Below are 20,466 nucleotides of genomic sequence, written 5' to 3'. Positions count from 1 at the left end.
ATATTTTTTAATGCAGTCAACCCCAACCACAGGGTCATCCTGTCATCATTCTGCATCTCATTATACTGTGTATAATGACAATAAAGGCTTTCTATTCTATTCTATCCAGGGAAATCTCATGGGACAATGGAGAAAAGAACAGTGTTTCTCTGTGGTAGATGTACCTCTAGTGGTATGTGACTTCTTTCAGGTGGTACTTGGACAGCTCTTTAGTTTGTGAGTTTGCCTACTTTAGAGTAAATGTTTATACATTTTTGTCTTCCTTTGGAATTGTTTTTTGTTAAAACTACAGTGGAAATTAGACCCTGATTTTAATCTGGTGGTACTCAGAAAGACAAATCTTTTCTTTGGTGGTACTTGATTTGAAAACCTTGTGCCACTGACAGAGCATTAAATTAAATTGTGAATAAAATGAGAAATGTAATTAGCTCTCATACAATTAACAGCTTTGTATATACTTTAAATAAAAAAAAACAGTCAAAATATAATTGTTTGTTACATAAGTCTTTTATCACCTCTTTCTTGGCTTTTGATAGCTGGTCAGGGTGTGCCAGGCTTCTAGTGTATTTGGCTCTTGATACTGTTCATAATCTGCGTCAGCATGTTTTTGATTGATTAATGAATGTCCAGTACAAACTTCAATTAAAACATAACTTTTGTTTGTCACGTCAGTTAAGAATGCAAGAGCAGCTAGTCCTGTTTGGAAGACTTAGCATTCACAATATGTAGCTTCAGAAGAAAATCTTTTGTGAAAGTGAAATAGCTATAGCATGTAATTAAACAAGGTGAGGGAATTATATATTGCATTTTTCGATCTTACAGATCTCCTTTTAGAGAAGGCACAATATATTTATTTGGTGGGAATTAATAAAGGATTTTGCCAGTTATTTCTTCTTTTAACGATATGAGAGCAAAATACAATCTCTCCCAATCCAGTTTGTTCCGGTATTTGCAGATAAGTCATTTCATTAAAGATAACCTGCCAAATTTTGAACTATTAAATGAAAAACATCACAAGAAACTTTAAATTTATCACCCACAAGTAAAAAACTAAAAATTGCTTAGGAAAAGGAGCTAAACTACCAAAACCGAACAATTATAGAAAGAATCCTTTTCTCTAATTCATAAATGCTCAATCAATAATAGGTACAGGATAATTCAGTTAAAGTGATTCATTGTTTTCATTACTGGTAGGTTTCACTGCATAAATTCTATCCAGATGCCTCTAAATTATGTGACAAGTGTAAATCAGCTGAAGATTCATTGTTAAACTCATTCTGGGACTGTCCAATTATACAGTCATTTTAGTCTAATATCTTTTTCTTTTATTCTGGAGCATATACGACTGATTTGGCACATGGCTCTGCTTGGATGCTCCATAGAGTCACAGTACCTACCAAAACATCTAAGGAATGCTTTACTACATCTACAGCTACATCACTAAACAACATCTGCACTGACCTTTAGGAATTGGCTGAATGAAGTAGCCTGTATAATATTTATGGAAAAGCAAATACACATATTGACATTTTTTGTGTCTTTTTTTGTTTCTGTGTCACATAGGACAATGATCTCTCTCTCCTCGGGTATGTATGGGTATGAGTGCACATGTGTTTGGGTGACTGTACATGTGTGTGGGTGTGCAACTGAGTGGATGATATGTGAGTGTGTAAGCCTGTCTGCGTGTGTAATGATGGGTTATTTTTTATGTTTAAAAAAGCAATAAATGTATTTCTTATTCTGTAAAGCACTTTTTGTACAAATTGTGCTATACAATTAAACTTGGCTTGTCTAGAGATGATGCCGACAACAGTTATACAGATGTTATTGCTTTGCCTTATATGTCCTGCCTTTTTGGACACTCAAGCTTGCAGTACAACAAATAAACAACTACAAAAGCATAAGCAAAGTTAACTGTCAACAGTTTAAAAAGCATACAGTTCAAGAGGGACTGTGCAGTTATGGTCTGATGGTGGGGTGGAGGGAATAGGCCAGTCTGAACAGGTGTGTTTAGAGTTTGGAGTTAAAGTGTTGGAGTGAGTCAGCATTGTGGAGGTCAGGAGGGAGAGTGTTCCAGAGCTGAGGAACAGAGCGGCTGAAGGCTCTGGTCTCCATGGCAATGAGACGGGCAACAGAAGCGGAGAGAGAAGAGAGGAGGAGGGAGCGGGCAGGTGTGGCAATGCTCAGAGCTCAGAGAGATGTGGAGGTGCAAGGAGCAGGATTTTGTGTTGAATGCAGTGTGAGATGGAGAGCCAGTGGAGCTGATGTAGGATGGGTGTGATGCAGCTGAGTTTTGGACCGATTGAAGTTTGTGGAAAGTTTTTTGTGGAAGACCAAACAGAAGGGAATTGTAGTAATTATTGTATATAATTTTCATTTATACAATAACAGGTATTAAAAAGAAATAGGAGAGTGGCACCTCTACCACACAAGTATAGCACAACTTTACAATATTTTTGCACACCTGTCCTGAACTGGTGAGGGTTAAAAAAAAAAAAAATGACCTGACTGAGGTAGACAGACTGCCGCTGCAGCAAGAAAAGCCCAGAAGTGTCATCTAGAAAATGGCCACATACCTTTCTCAACAGGATGAGTTCTATTGGGCAATGTAAAAAATACAAATATGACTTGAGGTTTTACTTACTAAGTCGTTGTAACATCAGGGAGCTTTTAGAACACAAAGGAAACAGGTATGAGCTTTTGAGCTGTTTTTATGATTTCTATTTTTATAGGCTATAAATACTCACCAACAGCATGAACAACAGTGAAAGTGAAACAAAAAGCCTCAGGTCACTGCACATTTTGTTTAAAAAAAACTAAAATTTCTGCACTTTAACAGCAGTATGATAGCTTTAACTATAAGAAATCACTGGTTAAACATGGTTTTATGTTTAAAGAAATACATTTCATTATTGCATACCCAGCCGGTAGCTGAGATTAAGAAGAGAATAGTTATGGTTCAGGTGTGCTTATTTTAACTCAAGTTAGCTTAAGATCTTATTATACTTCCATGGGCCTACCCCATCCATAAAATACACACACAGGTCATGGGCTGAGGTTTACTGTAAGGTGTGTATGGGGGAGGATGAATTAGAATGTTACGGTAAAATAAAATAACAGTGAGAGCAATCAATACAACAAAACATGATTTAAATAAATATTATTTAATATTAATATAAAAAAAAAGTTAAAACATGGAACAAGCACAATAAAAATATAAAAGCTAAAATGAATTAAAACAGATAAAACATCAATGGGAAGCTAAAATCATGCAATTTAAAAACCATACACTAAATAACACATTTAAATCAAAAATTCTAAAATCAGTCCCACTTGTGACATATTACACACACACACACACACGTAATGGATCCTTGGATCCATTACTCTTCTCAATTCTGACTCTTAACAAAACACCAGACAACAGAAGGATGAGCAGTCATGCATAAAACAGGAAAGAATAGGCCTCAAAAAAACTGTATGGTCTTGTAATTAACATGTCTCTCCTTAGACAGTTTTTGACAGATTTATATGGACTTGTATGATTAATAAAAAGAGCAGAAGATTGATGTTTCTGTCAAACAAATGAGGTTTCTTATATCACTGAAGTCATTTCAGAGGCAAAGGTCCTTTCCTCTTCTTCCAAACCCGTTGAACTACATCTACTATTGACAAAGGTGATGTTGAGCTCCAGACATTTCACCACATTTGTTTTCTATCCATCAATTTATTTCCGCTTTATCCCAGGCCGGGTCACATATTTGTTGTTGTTGAATATTTGTTTTTAGAGTTTTACAAAAAAAAAAAAACATTTCCATAACAGTTCAATTTAAAATACATTTTCACCATTTTATTTAAAGGTGCACTATGTAGCTTTTTGTTGGCAGTCACCATACATTTCTGCATGGAGTCTTTGACTGGAATGTGTATAGCATTTAACATATTGATAGCATTTATTTGACTACAGCTGTGTTTTAATGCTCAAACATACATTGACAAACGTGTGTTCCTTGTTGAGCGAGGTCACCTCTCCACAGATCTAACCAGCATCTCTACATTTCTAACAGGACAAAAAACACAGTACAATTCCATGTCATGCTGACCTTGCTGTCTGTCTATGACCTCCAGTGGCTTTTCACAAAACAGGTTTATAATGAACAGCTTTGTAGTTTACCATGTTTCAGTCACAGCTGCACAAGACAAAACAACCTTTGCTACAGGCAATACTGTCTGAATAGTTCTGTCAGGACGATATGGCCTGTAGCAATATGGTGTTTAATTTCAAAATATTTTAAATGGTTAAACTGACACCATTCTGTGATTGTACCAAGCTATTCTTAAGTATAATCTGTTATGTAAGCTTCTTAGTGAGTAAGTAAGAGAGTAGTAATGTAGCACCTATGCTAGCAGGGAATAAGTGTGTTTGTGGGTGTGAAGGTGCTCTATGCGCCGTCCTTTCCCGCGCTTCCTGGGTAGGCTCGCCTTCCGTGTGTCTGTGTCTCCGTGTCTCTGCGGGAATTCAGGGTCCGGGACCTTCTGCTCCCACGTTCTCCCCGGGGGGAATAAAACCTGTCCAAAAAAACTCACACCCCTACTCCTGCCTCGTTAGACAACAGGTTTGCGTCTCTGTAGATTGCGCTAATAGCTGCTCTGTCGTGTGTGCTCGTTCGCTCTGCCCTAACAGGCCTTGCGTTCCGCTATGCAGCCTCTCGTGGGTGGGGGAGGGGCGTTTGAAAAACTTTTTTTTACAATATTCTTTTTAAACAAAAATAAATAAAAAACATGAATTTGTTTTTTAAATTGTATTTATATTTTTATCATGTTATTTATAGCTGTTTTAATCATGTTTTAAATCAAATTATTTATTAGTATTTATTGACCCTTTTTACTTTTTTATCATGTAATGCTCTGTTACTATTGGGTCTATTTGTAACGGGGGTTACAGTAAGTATCAATTTTATATATATATATATATATATATATATATATATATATATATATATATATATATATATATATATATATATATATATATATTTATTTATTTATTTTTTTTTCCTGAAGGCTTTAAGGTGCACAATATAACTTTCAAGATGGATGGTTCACTACCTACTTGTCTGTAACAAAAGTTACATAGTGCACCTTTAAAATGTGTTTACATTCTTGCTTTAATCTCAAAATCAAGAGACAACCCATTTTGGGTAAACTGGTGTGAGCTGGTTTTAAACCTTGCAGAAAGAGTGAAAGCTGTCTTACCAGAGCACACAAAGACTGTAACTGTAGGTATCTATACTGTGTATGTTGGCCTAAAATGCTTCACTGTGGCTGACAGGTGGGAATAACAACAGATCAGATGACTCTGCTTTCTTGTTTCTTCTGGTGATACATTTACTTTAAAATTAAATAGATACCTAATAAATAAATAAATAAATACCTAATAATTGAATACCTACAAATGTGCAATGACCCTACAGAAGAAACGAAAGAAATGTTACCTCAAAATACATTGCATGCAGTCTGTCTCTCACCCTACCTGACACTCACACTTCACGCCCTATTCACTACTATATATTAAGGTCACACATGAAAAGGATTCACATTACTAAACTGATGGCTTCCTTGATAATACACATGCACGTAAAACACAGATCACAATTATCACCACCATCAACAATCACCACCCATTCTCTGATTGGTCAGCCTCCTTCATGCTCTGTGAGTGACAGGTGGATATAACTAATCACAGTTTTTATTTTTTTTATTTTTTTTCTTGGCATATTGCCCACACTGGTAATCTTTGTATTAATGCAACATAAAAACAAAATTCAAAATACTGACATTTGACAGGATCATTTTATTTCATCAATCAAAGGTTAAAATCAGCAAGGTTTAATAAATGTCATCCTTCATCCTTCATCATACCTACATAAAAGTTACAAAGTGCAGCATTTTTTTACTTACAGATCCAGTATTTCCTGTGGCTTATTACATGGCAACGCACTATTGTACCATTCAACCATTATTCAACTGTAGAAGCTATGCCAGAGCGAAATAAAAACAACTCTAAGAACATTCTGGAAACAATTATGAACATCATCGACCGCAGGTGTAAAGACATTCAATGGGTTATCCACATCCTTCATTATATAACATACATAAATGAATATGATTGATGACTGTAATCAAATGTGTTACACACCCTCAGTCATGTACACTAGAAGCTCGTATCATTTAGTGTGTGTGTAGATAGTTACATCTTGTCACATTTTAACTGTTATCTCATCCACAGTGCAGAAATAAAGACAAAGAGCCCATAAGAGATGTTTATCTTTGAGCTGGAGCTGTGTGTCACAGGCTGCGCTGCCTGGACATTTCTGTAGCAATTAATCAAAAGTGGTGACGTGCTATTTCCAATGTGCACACTGTTGGCGAACATGTCAATCTGGGGCGAGAGAGAGAGTATATATATGAAATTAGGCAAATGTTGAACTTATAAAACACATAAGGACTCCAGATAACTTACCAAATCCTTGCTGACTTTCAAAGGCTCCTTGAAGACAGTCCAGACTACCGCCTCATAGCAGAGGGGGGTGGTGAGCGAGCCCAAATAGCGGTAATATCTAGTGCGGTCAATCCCAGCCAGGAGGTCATCCAGGGAAATCTCATTGGACAGAGTGACAGATTGACCTATGTATGTATATAGCATTATTAGGGGGAAAATACTAAATATTACAATATAAAATATAGGCCTACACAAATAATAGGCTATGAAGGGTTGCATCCATTATGTTCTACATTACCCATGTGACCCTCCATTTATTCAGCTAAAGACTACTTGAGTGATCTCATTTGTATTAAATAGCCTATGGTTTATAATATTTCTTACCCTTTAAGGTAATATTCGACAGATATGAGGTCAGGGTCTTCCAGGCAGCTGGTTCTCCTGTTGTATTTTCAGCCACCTAAATACATTAAGATATTAAATGTATACATATTTTTAATGAACATAGCATATATTGTAATCTCAATCTTTTTATTTCATTATGTATTACATCAATGAAGAATCCGAGGGCAGCAGCTCCTGTAGAATCTGCAGCTGCTTGAGTTGTATTCCCATTATACTGCGATTTAAGGTTCACAATGTGGAGCTAAAACGCCACAGGTCACATCATCATCATTAGCATGGCTTTATGCCGCACATAGTTGAATTCACTGTGTCTTGGCCTACCTCCATAGGATATCGCTTCCCATCCACAGTGTGCTCAGAGCCCGGGACAGATGCGCCGTTTCCCCAGTGCAGGTGGAACTGCATGCTGTCGTAGGTACCGGGCAGATCACCGCCCTTCACCCTGACATTCCCGGTCAAAGTCACTTTGACTAGAGGACGAAAGGTATGCATAAAGTAAGTAGCTTATCCTATCTCAAATATCATTATTATTATTATTATTATTATTATTATTATTATTATTATTATTATTATTATTATTATTATTGTTGTTGTTGTTATGTAAGTTATAGAAATATTTGAATATTTACCTGTGTCTCCGGTGTTCTCTATTTTTGTGAGGGCAGACTTGTTGTCAAAGTTTGTGAAAGTGAACGATGTTAAATTCTGATTCAAAGTGGCGTTTTTGGTAACAATGTCAATTGGAGACTGTCGTGAACCATTGCAGAATTCTGGAGCCTTTGATGGCCACGTAGCGTCATCTATAAAATAAATAATAAAATAAAATAATATACCATTTAAAATGCAAGTTTAAAAAAGAATAGTGTAATGAATAGCCAACTTACTGCACGATGGGTCATGGTAACACCACACTGCACAAATACATGAAAACGCCATCAGAAGCCTAGCAACTATTTAATAACTTAGACAAAGGAACCACTTAATAGTGGCTTCTTACCGAACGTATTAGTTGCGCCCTGGATCACTGGCGGAGTTACGGACAAAACAAATCCAACAGCTAGCCAGAACATTTTTAATTATTGCAAAGTGTCTAAAGGTTGAAAAAAGTAAATGTAATTACTGAACACGTTATTTTTAAATAAATATTGTAACAGAATATAGACAAAAACTGAACAAAAGCATTTGTCAAAAAAGCCTCAGGACTGAAGGACTTGTAGAACTGAAGCATCAGTGTTACCTGTGGTGCACCTGTCTCTCATGTGTTCCATGCAGCATCGGCTGTCTCATAAATACAGGTCCAGCCCATGTTGTGGGATGGGCCTACTCCGGTTACAAATAAACAGCAATGAAAATGTAACAGGACAAAAACATCTTAACACACTTTAACCAAATAATAAACATTTTATTAATGACAATAACACATTTTCTTACAAACATTACACTATTCATGCACACTGATAGGAACCCCTTCTGTCTGTCAATCAAAGGCAAGGTGAGTAACGTGCCTTGCCCACAGGCATATCAGCAGTATGCACTTTCTGCACTGGGATTATTATACCACTACCATTTGGATTTGTGCTTAAACTCCTGTCCCAAATAAAGTGGTCAGCAGTATGTAATGTTGCCTGGTTCTAAAAACTGTTGTGGATTCGCCAAATGAAACCTTTTCCAAATCATAATGAACCAAAACAAACTATAAAAACAAAAACAAATAACCTGTTTGTTAAATCAGGTCACAGGACGGATGCCTGAAGAGGATGAAGCCATTACATAATAAAGTGACAGACAGCTGCAAGGCTACGAAAACATCTTCACTGCTCCATCTGTAATTATGTGTCTCAGCTACGGTTAACCTACATTTTAAATATAAAGAAATCCTTTTGTTTTCCCCAAATCAATAAGAAATCAATTAGGTAGTTTCTATTGATTACCTTTGAGTCAATTTCAAGAAGAAAAATATGGCTTAAAATGGTATTGGACACTAAAGATGCACTGAATCTCATGAATGAACTTGTCTCCGTGGAGATGTTATTGCTTTGTCTAGAATGTTCCACAGTATAGTATTAAATCTATCCATCACAAGGGAGACGAGCAGGTTACAGCACTACTTTAAGTTAAAAATAAGATCTGTGGAAAGTCGCCAATATTCACAAAAATAATGATTCTTTTTTTGAGCAATAGAAACACCTCTAGTGAATGGAGACACAGTGCACCTTTAAGCATAGTTTTCACAACATACTATTTCTAAAGGCACCATTATTCATTCACTCCGCTTTTGATAATGACAGAAGCGAGGCCAATCAAACGCACACCCAATTCACACTTGACAAGGTGGGTCTTGCCTAAAGACACAAAAAAGCACCTGATTCAAAATATTAATTCATTCAGACATTCACGTTGGTGGACGAAGTGGACTAACCTGAGTCATAATTTTTTTGTGTTTAAAGTGCTCCAACAAAACTAAGTGCAAAGTGAAACAACCATTAAGAACTACATTCAACATTGAAATAATAAATAAAGACAAGCACCACCATAACAAAATCTGCACAGGGTATGATACATAAGCTGATCATATGTTGCTGATTCATTAACATTAAACAATTGCTTTCTTTACAACAATTAAGCAGCTAGGACTAGAACCTCTAATGTGATATTACTGAGAGTACTCTGATCATATCAGCCTTGTTCTCACAAGACATGTGCACAGGTGAGCAGCAGCACAACCAGAAGAGTGGAGAGATTTGAAGCAGCCGCTGTGGATGTGTAAATGGTCCGGTCATGGAGATCTTGTGCTGATCGGTACACATTATGATATTCCATTTTAGTTGGGAACAGTTGAATCTGATGGGGTAGAAAATAGCATGTATTTTAATTAGCTAAACTATTCTTCTTTATTACTAGCATACAGATTTGATCATTGTTTAAGCATGTTTTTGTATTGTTTTGTTTGTCACTATGTCCAAATAATAATACAGTAGATCAATCTTATCTTAGTGGCTGACAGTCATGAGTTCTTCAGAACTGGTGACTGTGGATGTAGGTGTACCTGACATAGGTCACATTCTTTTAGAGAGGCAAAACTATTTTCTTTCTATTTGAAGACATCATGTAGCAAAAACTTCCTGTACACATTTTTCACTAAGGTATTTGAGTATGTCTAGCTCTATAATACAGATATATTGTACAAGAGGGTATTGATGTAAGAGCATGTATACTATCTGCATGTACAACCCCAATTCCAATGAAGTTGGGACACTGTGTAAAACTCAAAAAACATAGGCTACAGAATACAATGATGTGCAAATCCTTTTCAACCTATATTGAACTGAATAAACTATAAAGACATGATATTTAATGTTCAAACTGATAAACTTTATTGTTTTATGCAAATATTCACTCATTTTCAATTTGATGCCTGCAATACATTCCAATAAAGCTGGGACAGTGGCATGTTTACCACTGTGTTACATCACCTTTCCTTTTAACAACAGTCAATAAGCGTTTGGGAACTGAGAACACTAATTGTTTAAGCTTTGCAGGAAGAATCCTTTCCCGTTCTTGCTGAATGTACAACTTCAGTTACTCAACATTCTGGGGGCTCCTTTGTCGTATTTTGCGCTTCATAATGCGCCACACATTTTCAATGGGAGACAGGTCAAGACTGCAGGCAGGCCAGTCTAGTACCTGCACTCTTTTACTACGAAGCCACGCTGTTGTAACACGTGCAAGATGTGGCTTGGCATTGTCTTGCTGAAACAAGCAGAGGTGTCCCTGAAAAAGATGTTTCTTGGATGGCAGCATATGTTGCTCCAAAATCTGTATGTACCTTTCAGGATTAATGGTGCCTTCACAGATGTGCAAGTTACCCCTGCTATGGGCAGTAACACACCGCCAGACCATCACAGACGCTTTGAATGATACCAATCCGGATGGTCCTTCTACTCTTTGGCCCGCAGGGCATGACGTCCATGATTTCCAAAAACAATTTGAAATGTGGACTCATCAGACCACAGCACACTTTTCCACTTGGCGTCAGTCCATCTCAGGTGAGCTCGAGCCCATAGAAGCCGGCAGCGTTTCTGGGCGTTGTTGATATATGGCTATCGCTTTGCATGGTACCGTTTTCATTTGCATTTGGAGATGTAGCGACGAACTGTGTTAACTAACAATGGTTTCCTGAAGTGTTCCTGAGCCCATGTGGTAATATCCTTTAAATATTCGTGTCGGTTTTTAATACAGTACCGCCTGAGGGATTGAAGGTCACGGGCATTTAGTGTTGGTTTTCGGGCTTGCTGCCTATGTGCAGAGATTTCTCTTCTCTTCTTTGGTGATATTATGGACTGTAGATTCCTTGCAATTGTACATTGAGAAATGTTGTTCTTAAACTGTTCGACTATTTGCTCACGCAGTTGTTCACAAAGTGCTGAACCTCGCCCCATCCTTGCTGGTGAATGACTGAGCCCTTCAGGGAAACAACCCAGTCATGACACTCACCTGTTTCCAATGAACCAGTTCACCTGTGGAAAGTTCCAAACAGGTGGATTTTGAGCATTTCTCAACTTTCTCATTCTTTTGTTGCCCCTGTCCCAGCTTTATTGGAATGTGTTGCAGGCATCAAATTGAAAAATGAGTGAATATTTGCATAAAACAATAAAGTTTATCAGTTTGAACATTAAATATCATGTCTTTGTAGTTTATTCAGTTCAATATAGGTTGAAAGGGATTTGCAAATCATGGTATTCTGTATGTTTTTTAAGTTTTACACAGTGTCCCAACTTAATTGGAATTGGGGTTGTAATGTTTGATTTACTGTTTGCTTTACCATGACAATAAAAACTCTGTTCTGGTTTTAGAGCTTGTAAACTTATTGGAGTGCTAATTAGAAAATTAGAATGCTCAGAACACAAGCAATACATTTGGACCACTGCAGTGTGTTTAAAATGAACTACTTCTATTTTTCCATTCCACACTATCTGTATTAGTGTCCTGGCCTTGAGCAAGACATGTCACCCAGTTTACCTCTTTATGGATATGGTTTGTGATTGAGATTATGATCAAATGGGATTATGATTTTAGGTGATTTTTACAGTCAGTCTCCCATCAGTACATACTTATTACTTATTATTACTTATTATTATTATAGTAATGTAATTGCCTTTGAATACTTGAGAATGCTTTTGAGCAGAGGTGTGTAGTACTCAGTTGCATTTACTCAATTACATTTAGTTGAGTAACTTTTTAGAAATTGCACTTTTCTAGCAGCATCATTTTACTCCTACTTGATACTTTATATTATTAATGAAGTAGCATTACTTTTCCTTAAGTTCTGGTCTACAAGTGATAAAAGCTTTATCTTGACAATATAAAATATTTTGAGTATTTGTGTTTCTTGCACTGCTCCTTCAGATATTATTTAATTTTTCTAATTTTTGTGAATTGAATTGAATTTAGAAAATAGCAGATTTTGTGCTTTATTTAATGTTTTATCCATCAAATTGCAACTTCAAATTAACTTCGAATTATAAATCAGATGTTACAAAAGTAACTCTTTAAATTACTTTTACCTGAGTAGTAGTTTTAATAATACAAATATTTTTTCTTGGACTATTACCTTGTACTACTATTGAATAATACTATTTTGAAGTAAAGGTACTTCAGTTACATTTTTGACTACTATATCCACCTCCACATTTGAATACTTTTTTCTTTTTTACAACCCAATTACACAGACAGTAATAGCACAATAATAGTAGTGTGGCATACATAGCATACGTACCAGACTTTGCTCCACCTGGATGGGCTGTTTGAAGATTGTCCACACAACAGCTTCGTTACAGCTCGGAGTGGTCAGGGAGCCATTGTAGCGATAGTATGATCCACGGTCCACATCACCAAGCAGGTCGTCAATGGAGACCTCGGAAGTGAACTTAGCCTCGGTGCCTAAAAATATTGTGTACTGCATAAGGGATGGTACCTTTTCTGAGTTTTGAAGTAATATGTTGGCAAATAATGAAAGCTACCTATCTCTTGGATGTCACTTAAGTAGCCTGAGAGAAGTTTCCAGGCCTTAGTCTCTGTTGTTTGGCTGCTCTCCTCCTTTAAAGAAGGCATATTATGCTTGTTTGGGAGGGGTATTTAGTATTATAACATATGCAGATCCATATTTTACATGTTGTTCACAGTAAAATATGTATCTTCAATGGCATACACCTTCATTACAATAATTTGGATGATTTTAGCTCTGGAAATGGCAATCTCTACTGAAGTAAAAGTAAAAAGCAGCAGTTGAAAATTAGTGCTTCATCACATACAATGTAGAAAAGAGCATTTCAAGATTTGGAGATGTAGACAGACTAATAATCTAGGATTACTCAAATGTGTAAATGAAACAAAACACAACTTTAGGCATGTTTTTGAAGAGGTAACACCACCTCACAAGTCAAAGAAAATTAGTCAGTTTTGTGTAATATGCATATGTAACATTATACGGTTTTGTCCTACAAATTACTTACATGATTTGGAGTTTCTTCTGCATTGCTGCTTTTTGTACCATCAGACATCTGCAAAACAGCCACATAAATACACGAATAGATCTGAGAGTGCAGGAGTGTGTGATGAGGCCAAGTCAAGTCACCTCAATAAAGAATCCCAGCACTGCCAGTCCATTGCCAGTCATCAATGCTTCATCCAACGTTAGATCCTTCCTCTTTGTCACTATGTGCATCTTGATATAATAATTTCACGGATAATTACATTCATCACTTGTTACAACACAAACTGACAGTGTAATACCACAGTGCAATACCTCCATGGGGAATCTCTTTGAGTCAAGAAGGTGCTCTGAGCCCCGGGAGTCGGAGCTGACGTCTGCCCAGTGAAAGTGGAACTGCAGTACAGAGTAAATATGGCCAAGACCTCCCCCAGACACTTCCACCAGGCCATCTTTCAGTACGCATTTGACTGCACAACATTGTAATTATTCAATCAACTTAATATGGGTGCTGCTGTAGTAGTAGTTTATAATGGGCAAAATAATCATTAACAAACCTGTATGACCAGTGTTAATGACAGAGTCAATGGCATTTTTGTGGTCAAAATTTTTGAAATTGAAGGAATTGAGCAGATCGTTAACCATGGCATCTTTTGAGGTGATGTCAACAGGAGACTGTCTCGTCCCTCCACAGAAAGAATGTGCCAATGTGTACCACAGTTCTTGACCATGATCTGAAAAAAAAATAATAATAATAATAATTTTTTTAAAGTATGATAAAACTCAGTATGATAATCCTTTTATTGTTTTTCAAAAAAACTATATGTTCATACCACATTCATGTTTGTCATAGCACCACTCATGAGCTAAAAAGAAAAAAAAACATAATACACATTTACAATGATTTTTTGTGACACCAGAATGTGTAAGGATGTTGACTCACCAGAAGGGAGCTTCACTGATGGAGAAGCATACACCTTGCGACCTTTAAGATCTTGTTCGGGCCGATAGATATTAGTTATTTTTGTTATGGTGGAGAAAAGCTGAAGCTAAAGAGGACACATTGCAGTAAATTGTGTGTGTGTAAAATACCAATACTAAGAAGATTTTTAGTCTTTTTGATTTTTGTCTTATTTTGTTAAACCAGAAAATCAAGGTTGTAATACACCATCAGTATCTCAGCAGACACGAGGCTTTTGGTATTTTATCTACTGTCACTTCATCTTTTACAGAAAATTTCTGTAGCTTCTCTCATTGTTTGCCACTATGATCACAGTCCTTTCACTGATGATTATCTGAAAACAGTAGCTAAAATAATACATCATTTTTCACAATACCGCTTTTACAGAAGTCGTCTTTTCTTATGTTAATTTGATTTGAAGTCTCACTTGGTTTACGTGAGCCAAAAACAACACTGCTACACATTAGTGTATGTCATTGTTATGTGGTTGTTTTGAATAGGCAGTGCACCTGTCGGTACACCTGACATGTTTCAGACAGGAGGCCTTGTGGAGGTGGATTTATCTTCCACTGGCTGTCATCAGATAAACACATCAAACTATATCTGATGTGAGTCACATGGAGCATGATTCCACCCAAACGTTCACCTGCTCATTTAAACAAAAAGCTCCTTCGTGTAGATAAACAGTTTCATCTGTTTAAGTTCAGGTCAAGGTCACGGTCAAGGTCATGGTCAAGGACAAGGTCTATGCTTGTTTAGCAGTTTGGAACATTTAAAAATAGTAAGTACTGCCCCAAAGAGCTTAACAATATAAATAAAAATGGAATATAAGAATACACAAGTAAAAAAATATAAGTAAACACAATAAATTGAGGTTAAGAACACAGATAAAACTATAGAAAATCAACAAGTTCAGCAAGTGTAAGACAGCTGGGACTTACCAGATCAGCACTGACATGTATGGGCTCCTCAAAGACAGTCCAAATCACTGCTTCATTACACATGGGAGTGGTCAGTGAGCCCTCATACCGGTAGAATCTAGTGAGGTCCACTTCTCCAATCAAATCACTGATCGAAATTGCATCTGTCAGATTAACAGCCTCTGTGGAAATAAGCAATACATTTATTTGGAAGAAAGCATCACTACCACCTGTAATTTTTATTTTTAGATCTATAACACATTTTTCTCTTAAAAATATTAAATGTCCCAGTCAGTGTGTAACTAAAGGCTACCTGTTGAGTTCATTATGTGAGATGTGAGGTTGATCCATGGCTCTGACTTGCTCATAGTTTCATTTGCCTATGAAAAGAAAAGAAGTAATTTACTGCCACTTGAATGGAAATTTCATGTAGACCTTTTGTTTTGTAAGGCTGATGTGAACATGTACTTCAATGAGAAGTCCTAGGACAGCTATCCCTTCTGGGTCTGCCAATGCCTGTTCCAGTGAGTAACCCTTTTTCAGACTCACAATATGCATCTACAAAAATACATTATTATTAGTTTGCTGAATATTTTTACCATATTACTGCTGGTATAGCCCCCCATGCACCTCCATATCATATCTTTTGCCATCAATGAGGTGCTCTGAGCCTGGGTGGAGATCATCATACTCCCCCCAGTGAAAGTGAAACTGAACAGGTATATAGGTCCCATTTAGTCCACCACCCTGAAACTCCATCATTTTTTTCAGATTGACTTTAACTGTAACACACATAAATATACAGTAGGTCAGTGCATTCATTAGGTAATATAAAGTAGAAATATATTAGCCTACCCGTTTCTCCAGTATTCACAATGTTGTCAAAGACTTCTTGAGATGTAAAATTGACAAAGGTGAAGTTTCCCAAATGTTCACCCTTTTTAACATTAGTGCGGACTATATTTATTGGGGACTGTCTATTGCCTCCACAGTGTCCACCTTCTATTTCAGGCCACTTACTTGGGGTGTTCACTAAGAAAAAAAAAGAACATACACTTAATAATAATAATATACATAATAATAATAATTTCTAGACATAATATTTCTAGAAGATCAAACATTGTATAAAAAAGTGAACTCACCACAGCCAGTATAGCACCATTCTGAGCCATCTGCCACAAACATTACTTTATTAGCAACGTTATTCAAACTTTGCAATTTTAAGATATTTTAAACTTTTTACTCAAGTTATTAAAATTGTGGTATTGCTTACCAGCAATGGCCCAACTGAGGCACAGCACAGTCAATAGCATGTACATCTAAATAAAATAAGAAAACACTTTTAAACATTTACTATATTCATAATTAAGAAATTGTCATATTTCTTTCAAAGTACACAAAAAATATAATTTAAAAGTCAGACCAATTTGTTCCTACATACTGATACAGGGTAAGAATTTTTTATAAAATTTTAGAGACAAAAGTGGCTTATTAGAATTATTAGTATTATTACTAGTAGTATTTAGATTAGTCTTCATCTTACCTTTTTGGGGGATTCTCAACAGCTTTCAAAGGTTACATGAGTTAAAAGGCCCCCAGTGTTTCAAGTGGCTCTTATAAAGTTGAAGAGGTGCATGATGGGAGGAAAGTTTACTGTTTACACAACATAATGTATATGGGAGACACAATGACCATTGTGTCTATTCAACACCTTGAGATCAAACTAGATCCCCGTGTAAGTGTTAAAAGTGGTTCAGATCTGATTAAAACAAAGCACTTTATAATATGTAGTAATAGTGAAGATAAGTAGTAATATTAGTAGTAATAGCCTTGAAGTATGAAGAAAGACTTAAAAACACCTTGATATCCTAACTCCTAACACTCCTATCCAGTAATATTTTATGAATTAGGTATGCTTTATTACATCTAATTAAGGTGTAGTACCTAAATGAGAACGAAAATAAACCTTACACTGTAAGCAATTGCTCTAAATTTACGGCCAATTTCCAACAGTAATATACTGTATTACTGTAATACAGTTTTATACTGTAATTTGCAATGCATTGTGAGCTGCTGAACGTGAAGCAACAGCACACATGCCTTCAACAGTATGTCAATGTAATAAATCAGAGTAAATCACAGTAAACTACAGTATTTTTTAAATCTGGTGCGCGCTAAACTTGCGAGGGAAAGTTTTACTGCCAGTGCATCGGAGACATGCGTTGCAAGACGACCTGCTTCCTCTGCATCGGATTGTGCATCTACAAATAAAACGGTAAGTAAAAACTGTCTTTGCCAAGAGAATACAAGTAAAATCATGTTTGAAATCGAACTGTTGCTCAACAAGTTATCTAGTGAGTGAGTGTGTTATTGTAATTTATTTTTTGCATTTGATTTTGCTATGGTCAATTTAATATACTGATCTTCCTTCGAACGAGTGACAAAAGCAGCTCAGTTAATGCTACACAGTCACGTTAGCATAACCAGGAGGGAAAGAGGTGCATGAATTAAAGCTAGAACATATTTACATCTAGCAGAGTGTATTAATTAAGGGGTTATGGATGGATGAGGAAATAGTGAAATGACAGAGAACAGAGATGCTGTGGTGAGTTTATTTTACTTTCTGTCGAGTCTGAATGAAATGTGTTAAACACTGAGTTGAGGCAAGTTAGCTAACGTTAATCCTTGTTTGGTAAAACAACTTTTACATGAGGCGTAACGATTTTTGTAACAATTAGACTGTTGAAAATGGGTTTGCTTTCTTGAAATGTTGAATTTAATTTATCTAAATTGTCTGTCTGTTGCAATATGTTATTTGGTCTCCTGCGTGCCACAGACACACGCACACACACAGGAATAAATTGGCTGATGAAAAGTGGTCTCATGGAAAAAAAAATAATAATAATAATTCCAGTGGCAGAGCGTGCATTTCACACCTAGGCCTTCAGTAGTGCTCCGTCTGAAACTATCCTCAATAACTATTTTATGGTTACCTAGCTTACGAAGGATGTAATGTTATTGTACGTCCCTTATTTTTGATTATTGTGTTCGTTGCTGTTTAGAGTGGCAACGCTGGAATAAAGCCAGGAAGAGGAACAACAACTAGCCTGGTGACACTCATTTCTCCATGACTGAGATGATTCCTCTTTGAATCACTGTCCACACCTACTCATACGAATGCACTTACTTTTAAGAGGTAAAACACAAGCCTTACGGGACTCTTTGGTGGTAAAGCACAAGCCTAACTCACAGAACTTGTTTAAAAGCTACGCAAACTTCACCATACTATTTTAAAAGTTTAAAACATGAGTCTATGTCACAGAACTCCTTTAAGAAGTAAAAGTACCTCAGAGACCCATTTTAAGAGTTAAAACTATGGAGTAAGAAAGCTTTTAGAAATATTTGTGTGCATAGAATCTGTGCATATTTGGGAAATCCGTGCATATTTGTCTGTGGTTGAGCATAAAATAAATATTCGTAAAATCTCGAATGCGTCCAGTTGTACATAATATATATTGTGTGCATTTTATCCATCAGAATACGAACTGAAAAGTTACGACATCAAGAATTACAATCACGAAATGAAAATTTACAATTACGCTTTCTTCAGTACGAATATGAATTCACAGACCCGACTCAACTGTCAAAAATACAACATCACTTCACAAGCAGAAGAAACATCAATCGAGATGCATGGTTACATGGTTTAAACATGTTTTAGTCCTGGTTCAGTCCTGGTTCAGTCCTGGTTTAGTCCTGGTGTAGTCCTGTTTTAGTCCTGGTTTAGACCTGGTTCAGTCCGTATGCGGCCCAAAAGTCCGGCATCTCGATTGATGTTTCTTCTACTTGTGAAATGATGTTGTATTTTTGACAGTCGAGTTGTGTCTGTGAATTTGTATTCGTACTGAAGAAAGTGTAATCGTAAATTTTCATTTCGTGATTGTAAGTCTTGATGTTGTAACTTTTCAATTTGTATTCTGATGGATAAAATACACACAATACATTCTATGTACGACTGGACTCATTTGAGATTTTACAAATATTTATTTTATGCTCAACTACAGACAAATATGCACGGATTTCTATCCTATGCACAAGAATATTTCTAAACCAGGACTGATCCCATGACTGAACCAGGAGGACTAGATAGTTTTTTCCCCCTAATGTTGCCATTGACTGAAATTCTTACTGAGGTATAGTTCTATAGACAGCAGATAATACATTCCAGTAAATCTATATGCTGTAGATATAATTGCTTTTTGATAGAACATATACATGTACCTCACAGGACTAGGAAAAAACAGCTTACCTACAGTTTCTTCCCAAATGTTGTAACTGATGCCTATTTTCGACAAGTTCTTACTGATGTGTATTTTCACAATTGTCTTAATATACATTTTCAAAATCTTGGAAAAGTGTGTTTTACAAATGTTGTTATTGATACATACTTTTAGATGTTCTTAGTGATGCATATTTGCAAACAGCAGAGAATACACTGGAGTAAATTTATACTTAAACTGCCTTTTGAGAGCATATAAGCATTCCTTAATTCTTTCTAGGTTAAACACTCATTTCCTTTGTATTAGTCGTCTCAGTGTTTGGCCCAATTGGTTGATCCAAGGTAAAGTTCAGTATGGTATTTGTTAAACAATAGTATGGAAACAGTTATAACTTTTTTTGTGCTTTCATGTTTGGTAAGGTCTCTGACATGCAATCTGAGAATTTTTTGTTAATTGCCATTGCATCCTGCAGACACTATTTGGCTATTTTTATTTTGCTACTCAGAATCTCTTTGACTTGTCATGTAAATTTTTTTTGTTTTTTTATTATTATTATTATTATTATTATTATTATTATTATTATTATTTTGTATTATTATTGTATTTTACAGTAACAGTATTCATATTGACAATGCCTGTTTCAATAAATATTTGTGTGATTTATATCCTTTGTAAATTGTTTATTGGTTATTATGCATAGGTTTAAGCCATAGTCCACAGAACAATTTTAATTTTGATTGCAGTGAATTTTGAGATTTTAGATATTCTAAAGTGCTGAGTCACTGTATTATCCTTGGCTACAGTAAACATTTAGTAACCCAAGGATGTTGTAAATTAAAATAATCACTGAAATACTGCATTTTATTTTTACTGTGAATTGGTCAACAGTATGGAAACTACTAAATTAC

At 36.0% G+C, this 20,466-nt stretch overlaps 2 protein-coding genes across 2 annotated transcripts; both read right to left on the bottom strand.

Moving 5' to 3' along the window:
• Window positions 1-5,923: 5,923 nt before the first annotated feature.
• On the bottom strand, window positions 5,924-8,481 carry ca15b (carbonic anhydrase XVb). Its single transcript, XM_020924206.2, has 9 exons — window positions 8,145-8,481; window positions 7,905-7,997; window positions 7,792-7,818; window positions 7,537-7,707; window positions 7,229-7,377; window positions 7,053-7,148; window positions 6,887-6,962; window positions 6,524-6,687; window positions 5,924-6,442 (listed from the first exon to the last, which is right to left on the bottom strand). The coding sequence occupies exons 2-9, from the start codon at window positions 7,975-7,977 to the stop codon at window positions 6,275-6,277; spliced, it is 924 nt and encodes a 307-aa protein (XP_020779865.1). The 5' UTR covers window positions 7,978-7,997; window positions 8,145-8,481; the 3' UTR covers window positions 5,924-6,274.
• A 156-nt stretch (window positions 8,482-8,637) lies between these two features.
• On the bottom strand, window positions 8,638-16,879 carry LOC110159650 (carbonic anhydrase 4-like). The gene is made up of 17 exons (XM_020924240.2): window positions 16,822-16,879; window positions 16,552-16,597; window positions 16,421-16,450; window positions 16,134-16,310; window positions 15,909-16,060; window positions 15,747-15,836; window positions 15,592-15,658; window positions 15,300-15,460; window positions 14,341-14,446; window positions 14,231-14,263; window positions 13,955-14,131; window positions 13,713-13,867; window positions 13,542-13,631; window positions 13,420-13,467; window positions 12,928-13,003; window positions 12,684-12,847; window positions 8,638-9,748 (listed from the first exon to the last, which is right to left on the bottom strand). The coding sequence occupies exons 2-17, from the start codon at window positions 16,595-16,597 to the stop codon at window positions 9,596-9,598; spliced, it is 1,725 nt and encodes a 574-aa protein (XP_020779899.1). The 5' UTR covers window positions 16,822-16,879; the 3' UTR covers window positions 8,638-9,595.
• Between the last annotated feature and the right edge of the window lie 3,587 nt (window positions 16,880-20,466).

Source organism: Boleophthalmus pectinirostris, unplaced genomic scaffold (genome assembly GCF_026225935.1).
Source record: "Boleophthalmus pectinirostris isolate CB_2022bp ecotype Guang Dong unplaced genomic scaffold, ASM2622593v1 HiC_scaffold_14, whole genome shotgun sequence".
In the NCBI taxonomy this organism is placed as follows: Eukaryota; Metazoa; Chordata; class Actinopteri; order Gobiiformes; family Gobiidae; genus Boleophthalmus; species Boleophthalmus pectinirostris.
This window is presented reverse-complemented; position numbering and strand designations above follow the sequence as displayed.

Coding starts and splice junctions, on each gene's coding strand:
- LOC110159650 (XM_020924240.2), bottom strand. CDS start 16,597: ATGTACATGCTATTGACTGTGCTGTGCCTCAGTTGGGCCATTGCTG. Junction 16,311..16,420: donor ATGGTGCTATACTGGCTGTG/GTGAGTTCACTT, acceptor TTTTTTTCTTAG/TGAACACCCCAAGTAAGTGG. Junction 13,868..13,954: donor CATTAACACTGGTCATACAG/GTTTGTTAATGA, acceptor AATGTTGTGCAG/TCAAATGCGTACTGAAAGAT.
- ca15b (XM_020924206.2), bottom strand. CDS start 7,977: ATGTTCTGGCTAGCTGTTGGATTTGTTTTGTCCGTAACTCCGCCAGTG. Junction 7,708..7,791: donor TTACCATGACCCATCGTGCA/GTAAGTTGGCTA, acceptor TTTATTTTATAG/ATGACGCTACGTGGCCATCA. Junction 6,443..6,523: donor TGAAAGTCAGCAAGGATTTG/GTAAGTTATCTG, acceptor CTCTCGCCCCAG/ATTGACATGTTCGCCAACAG.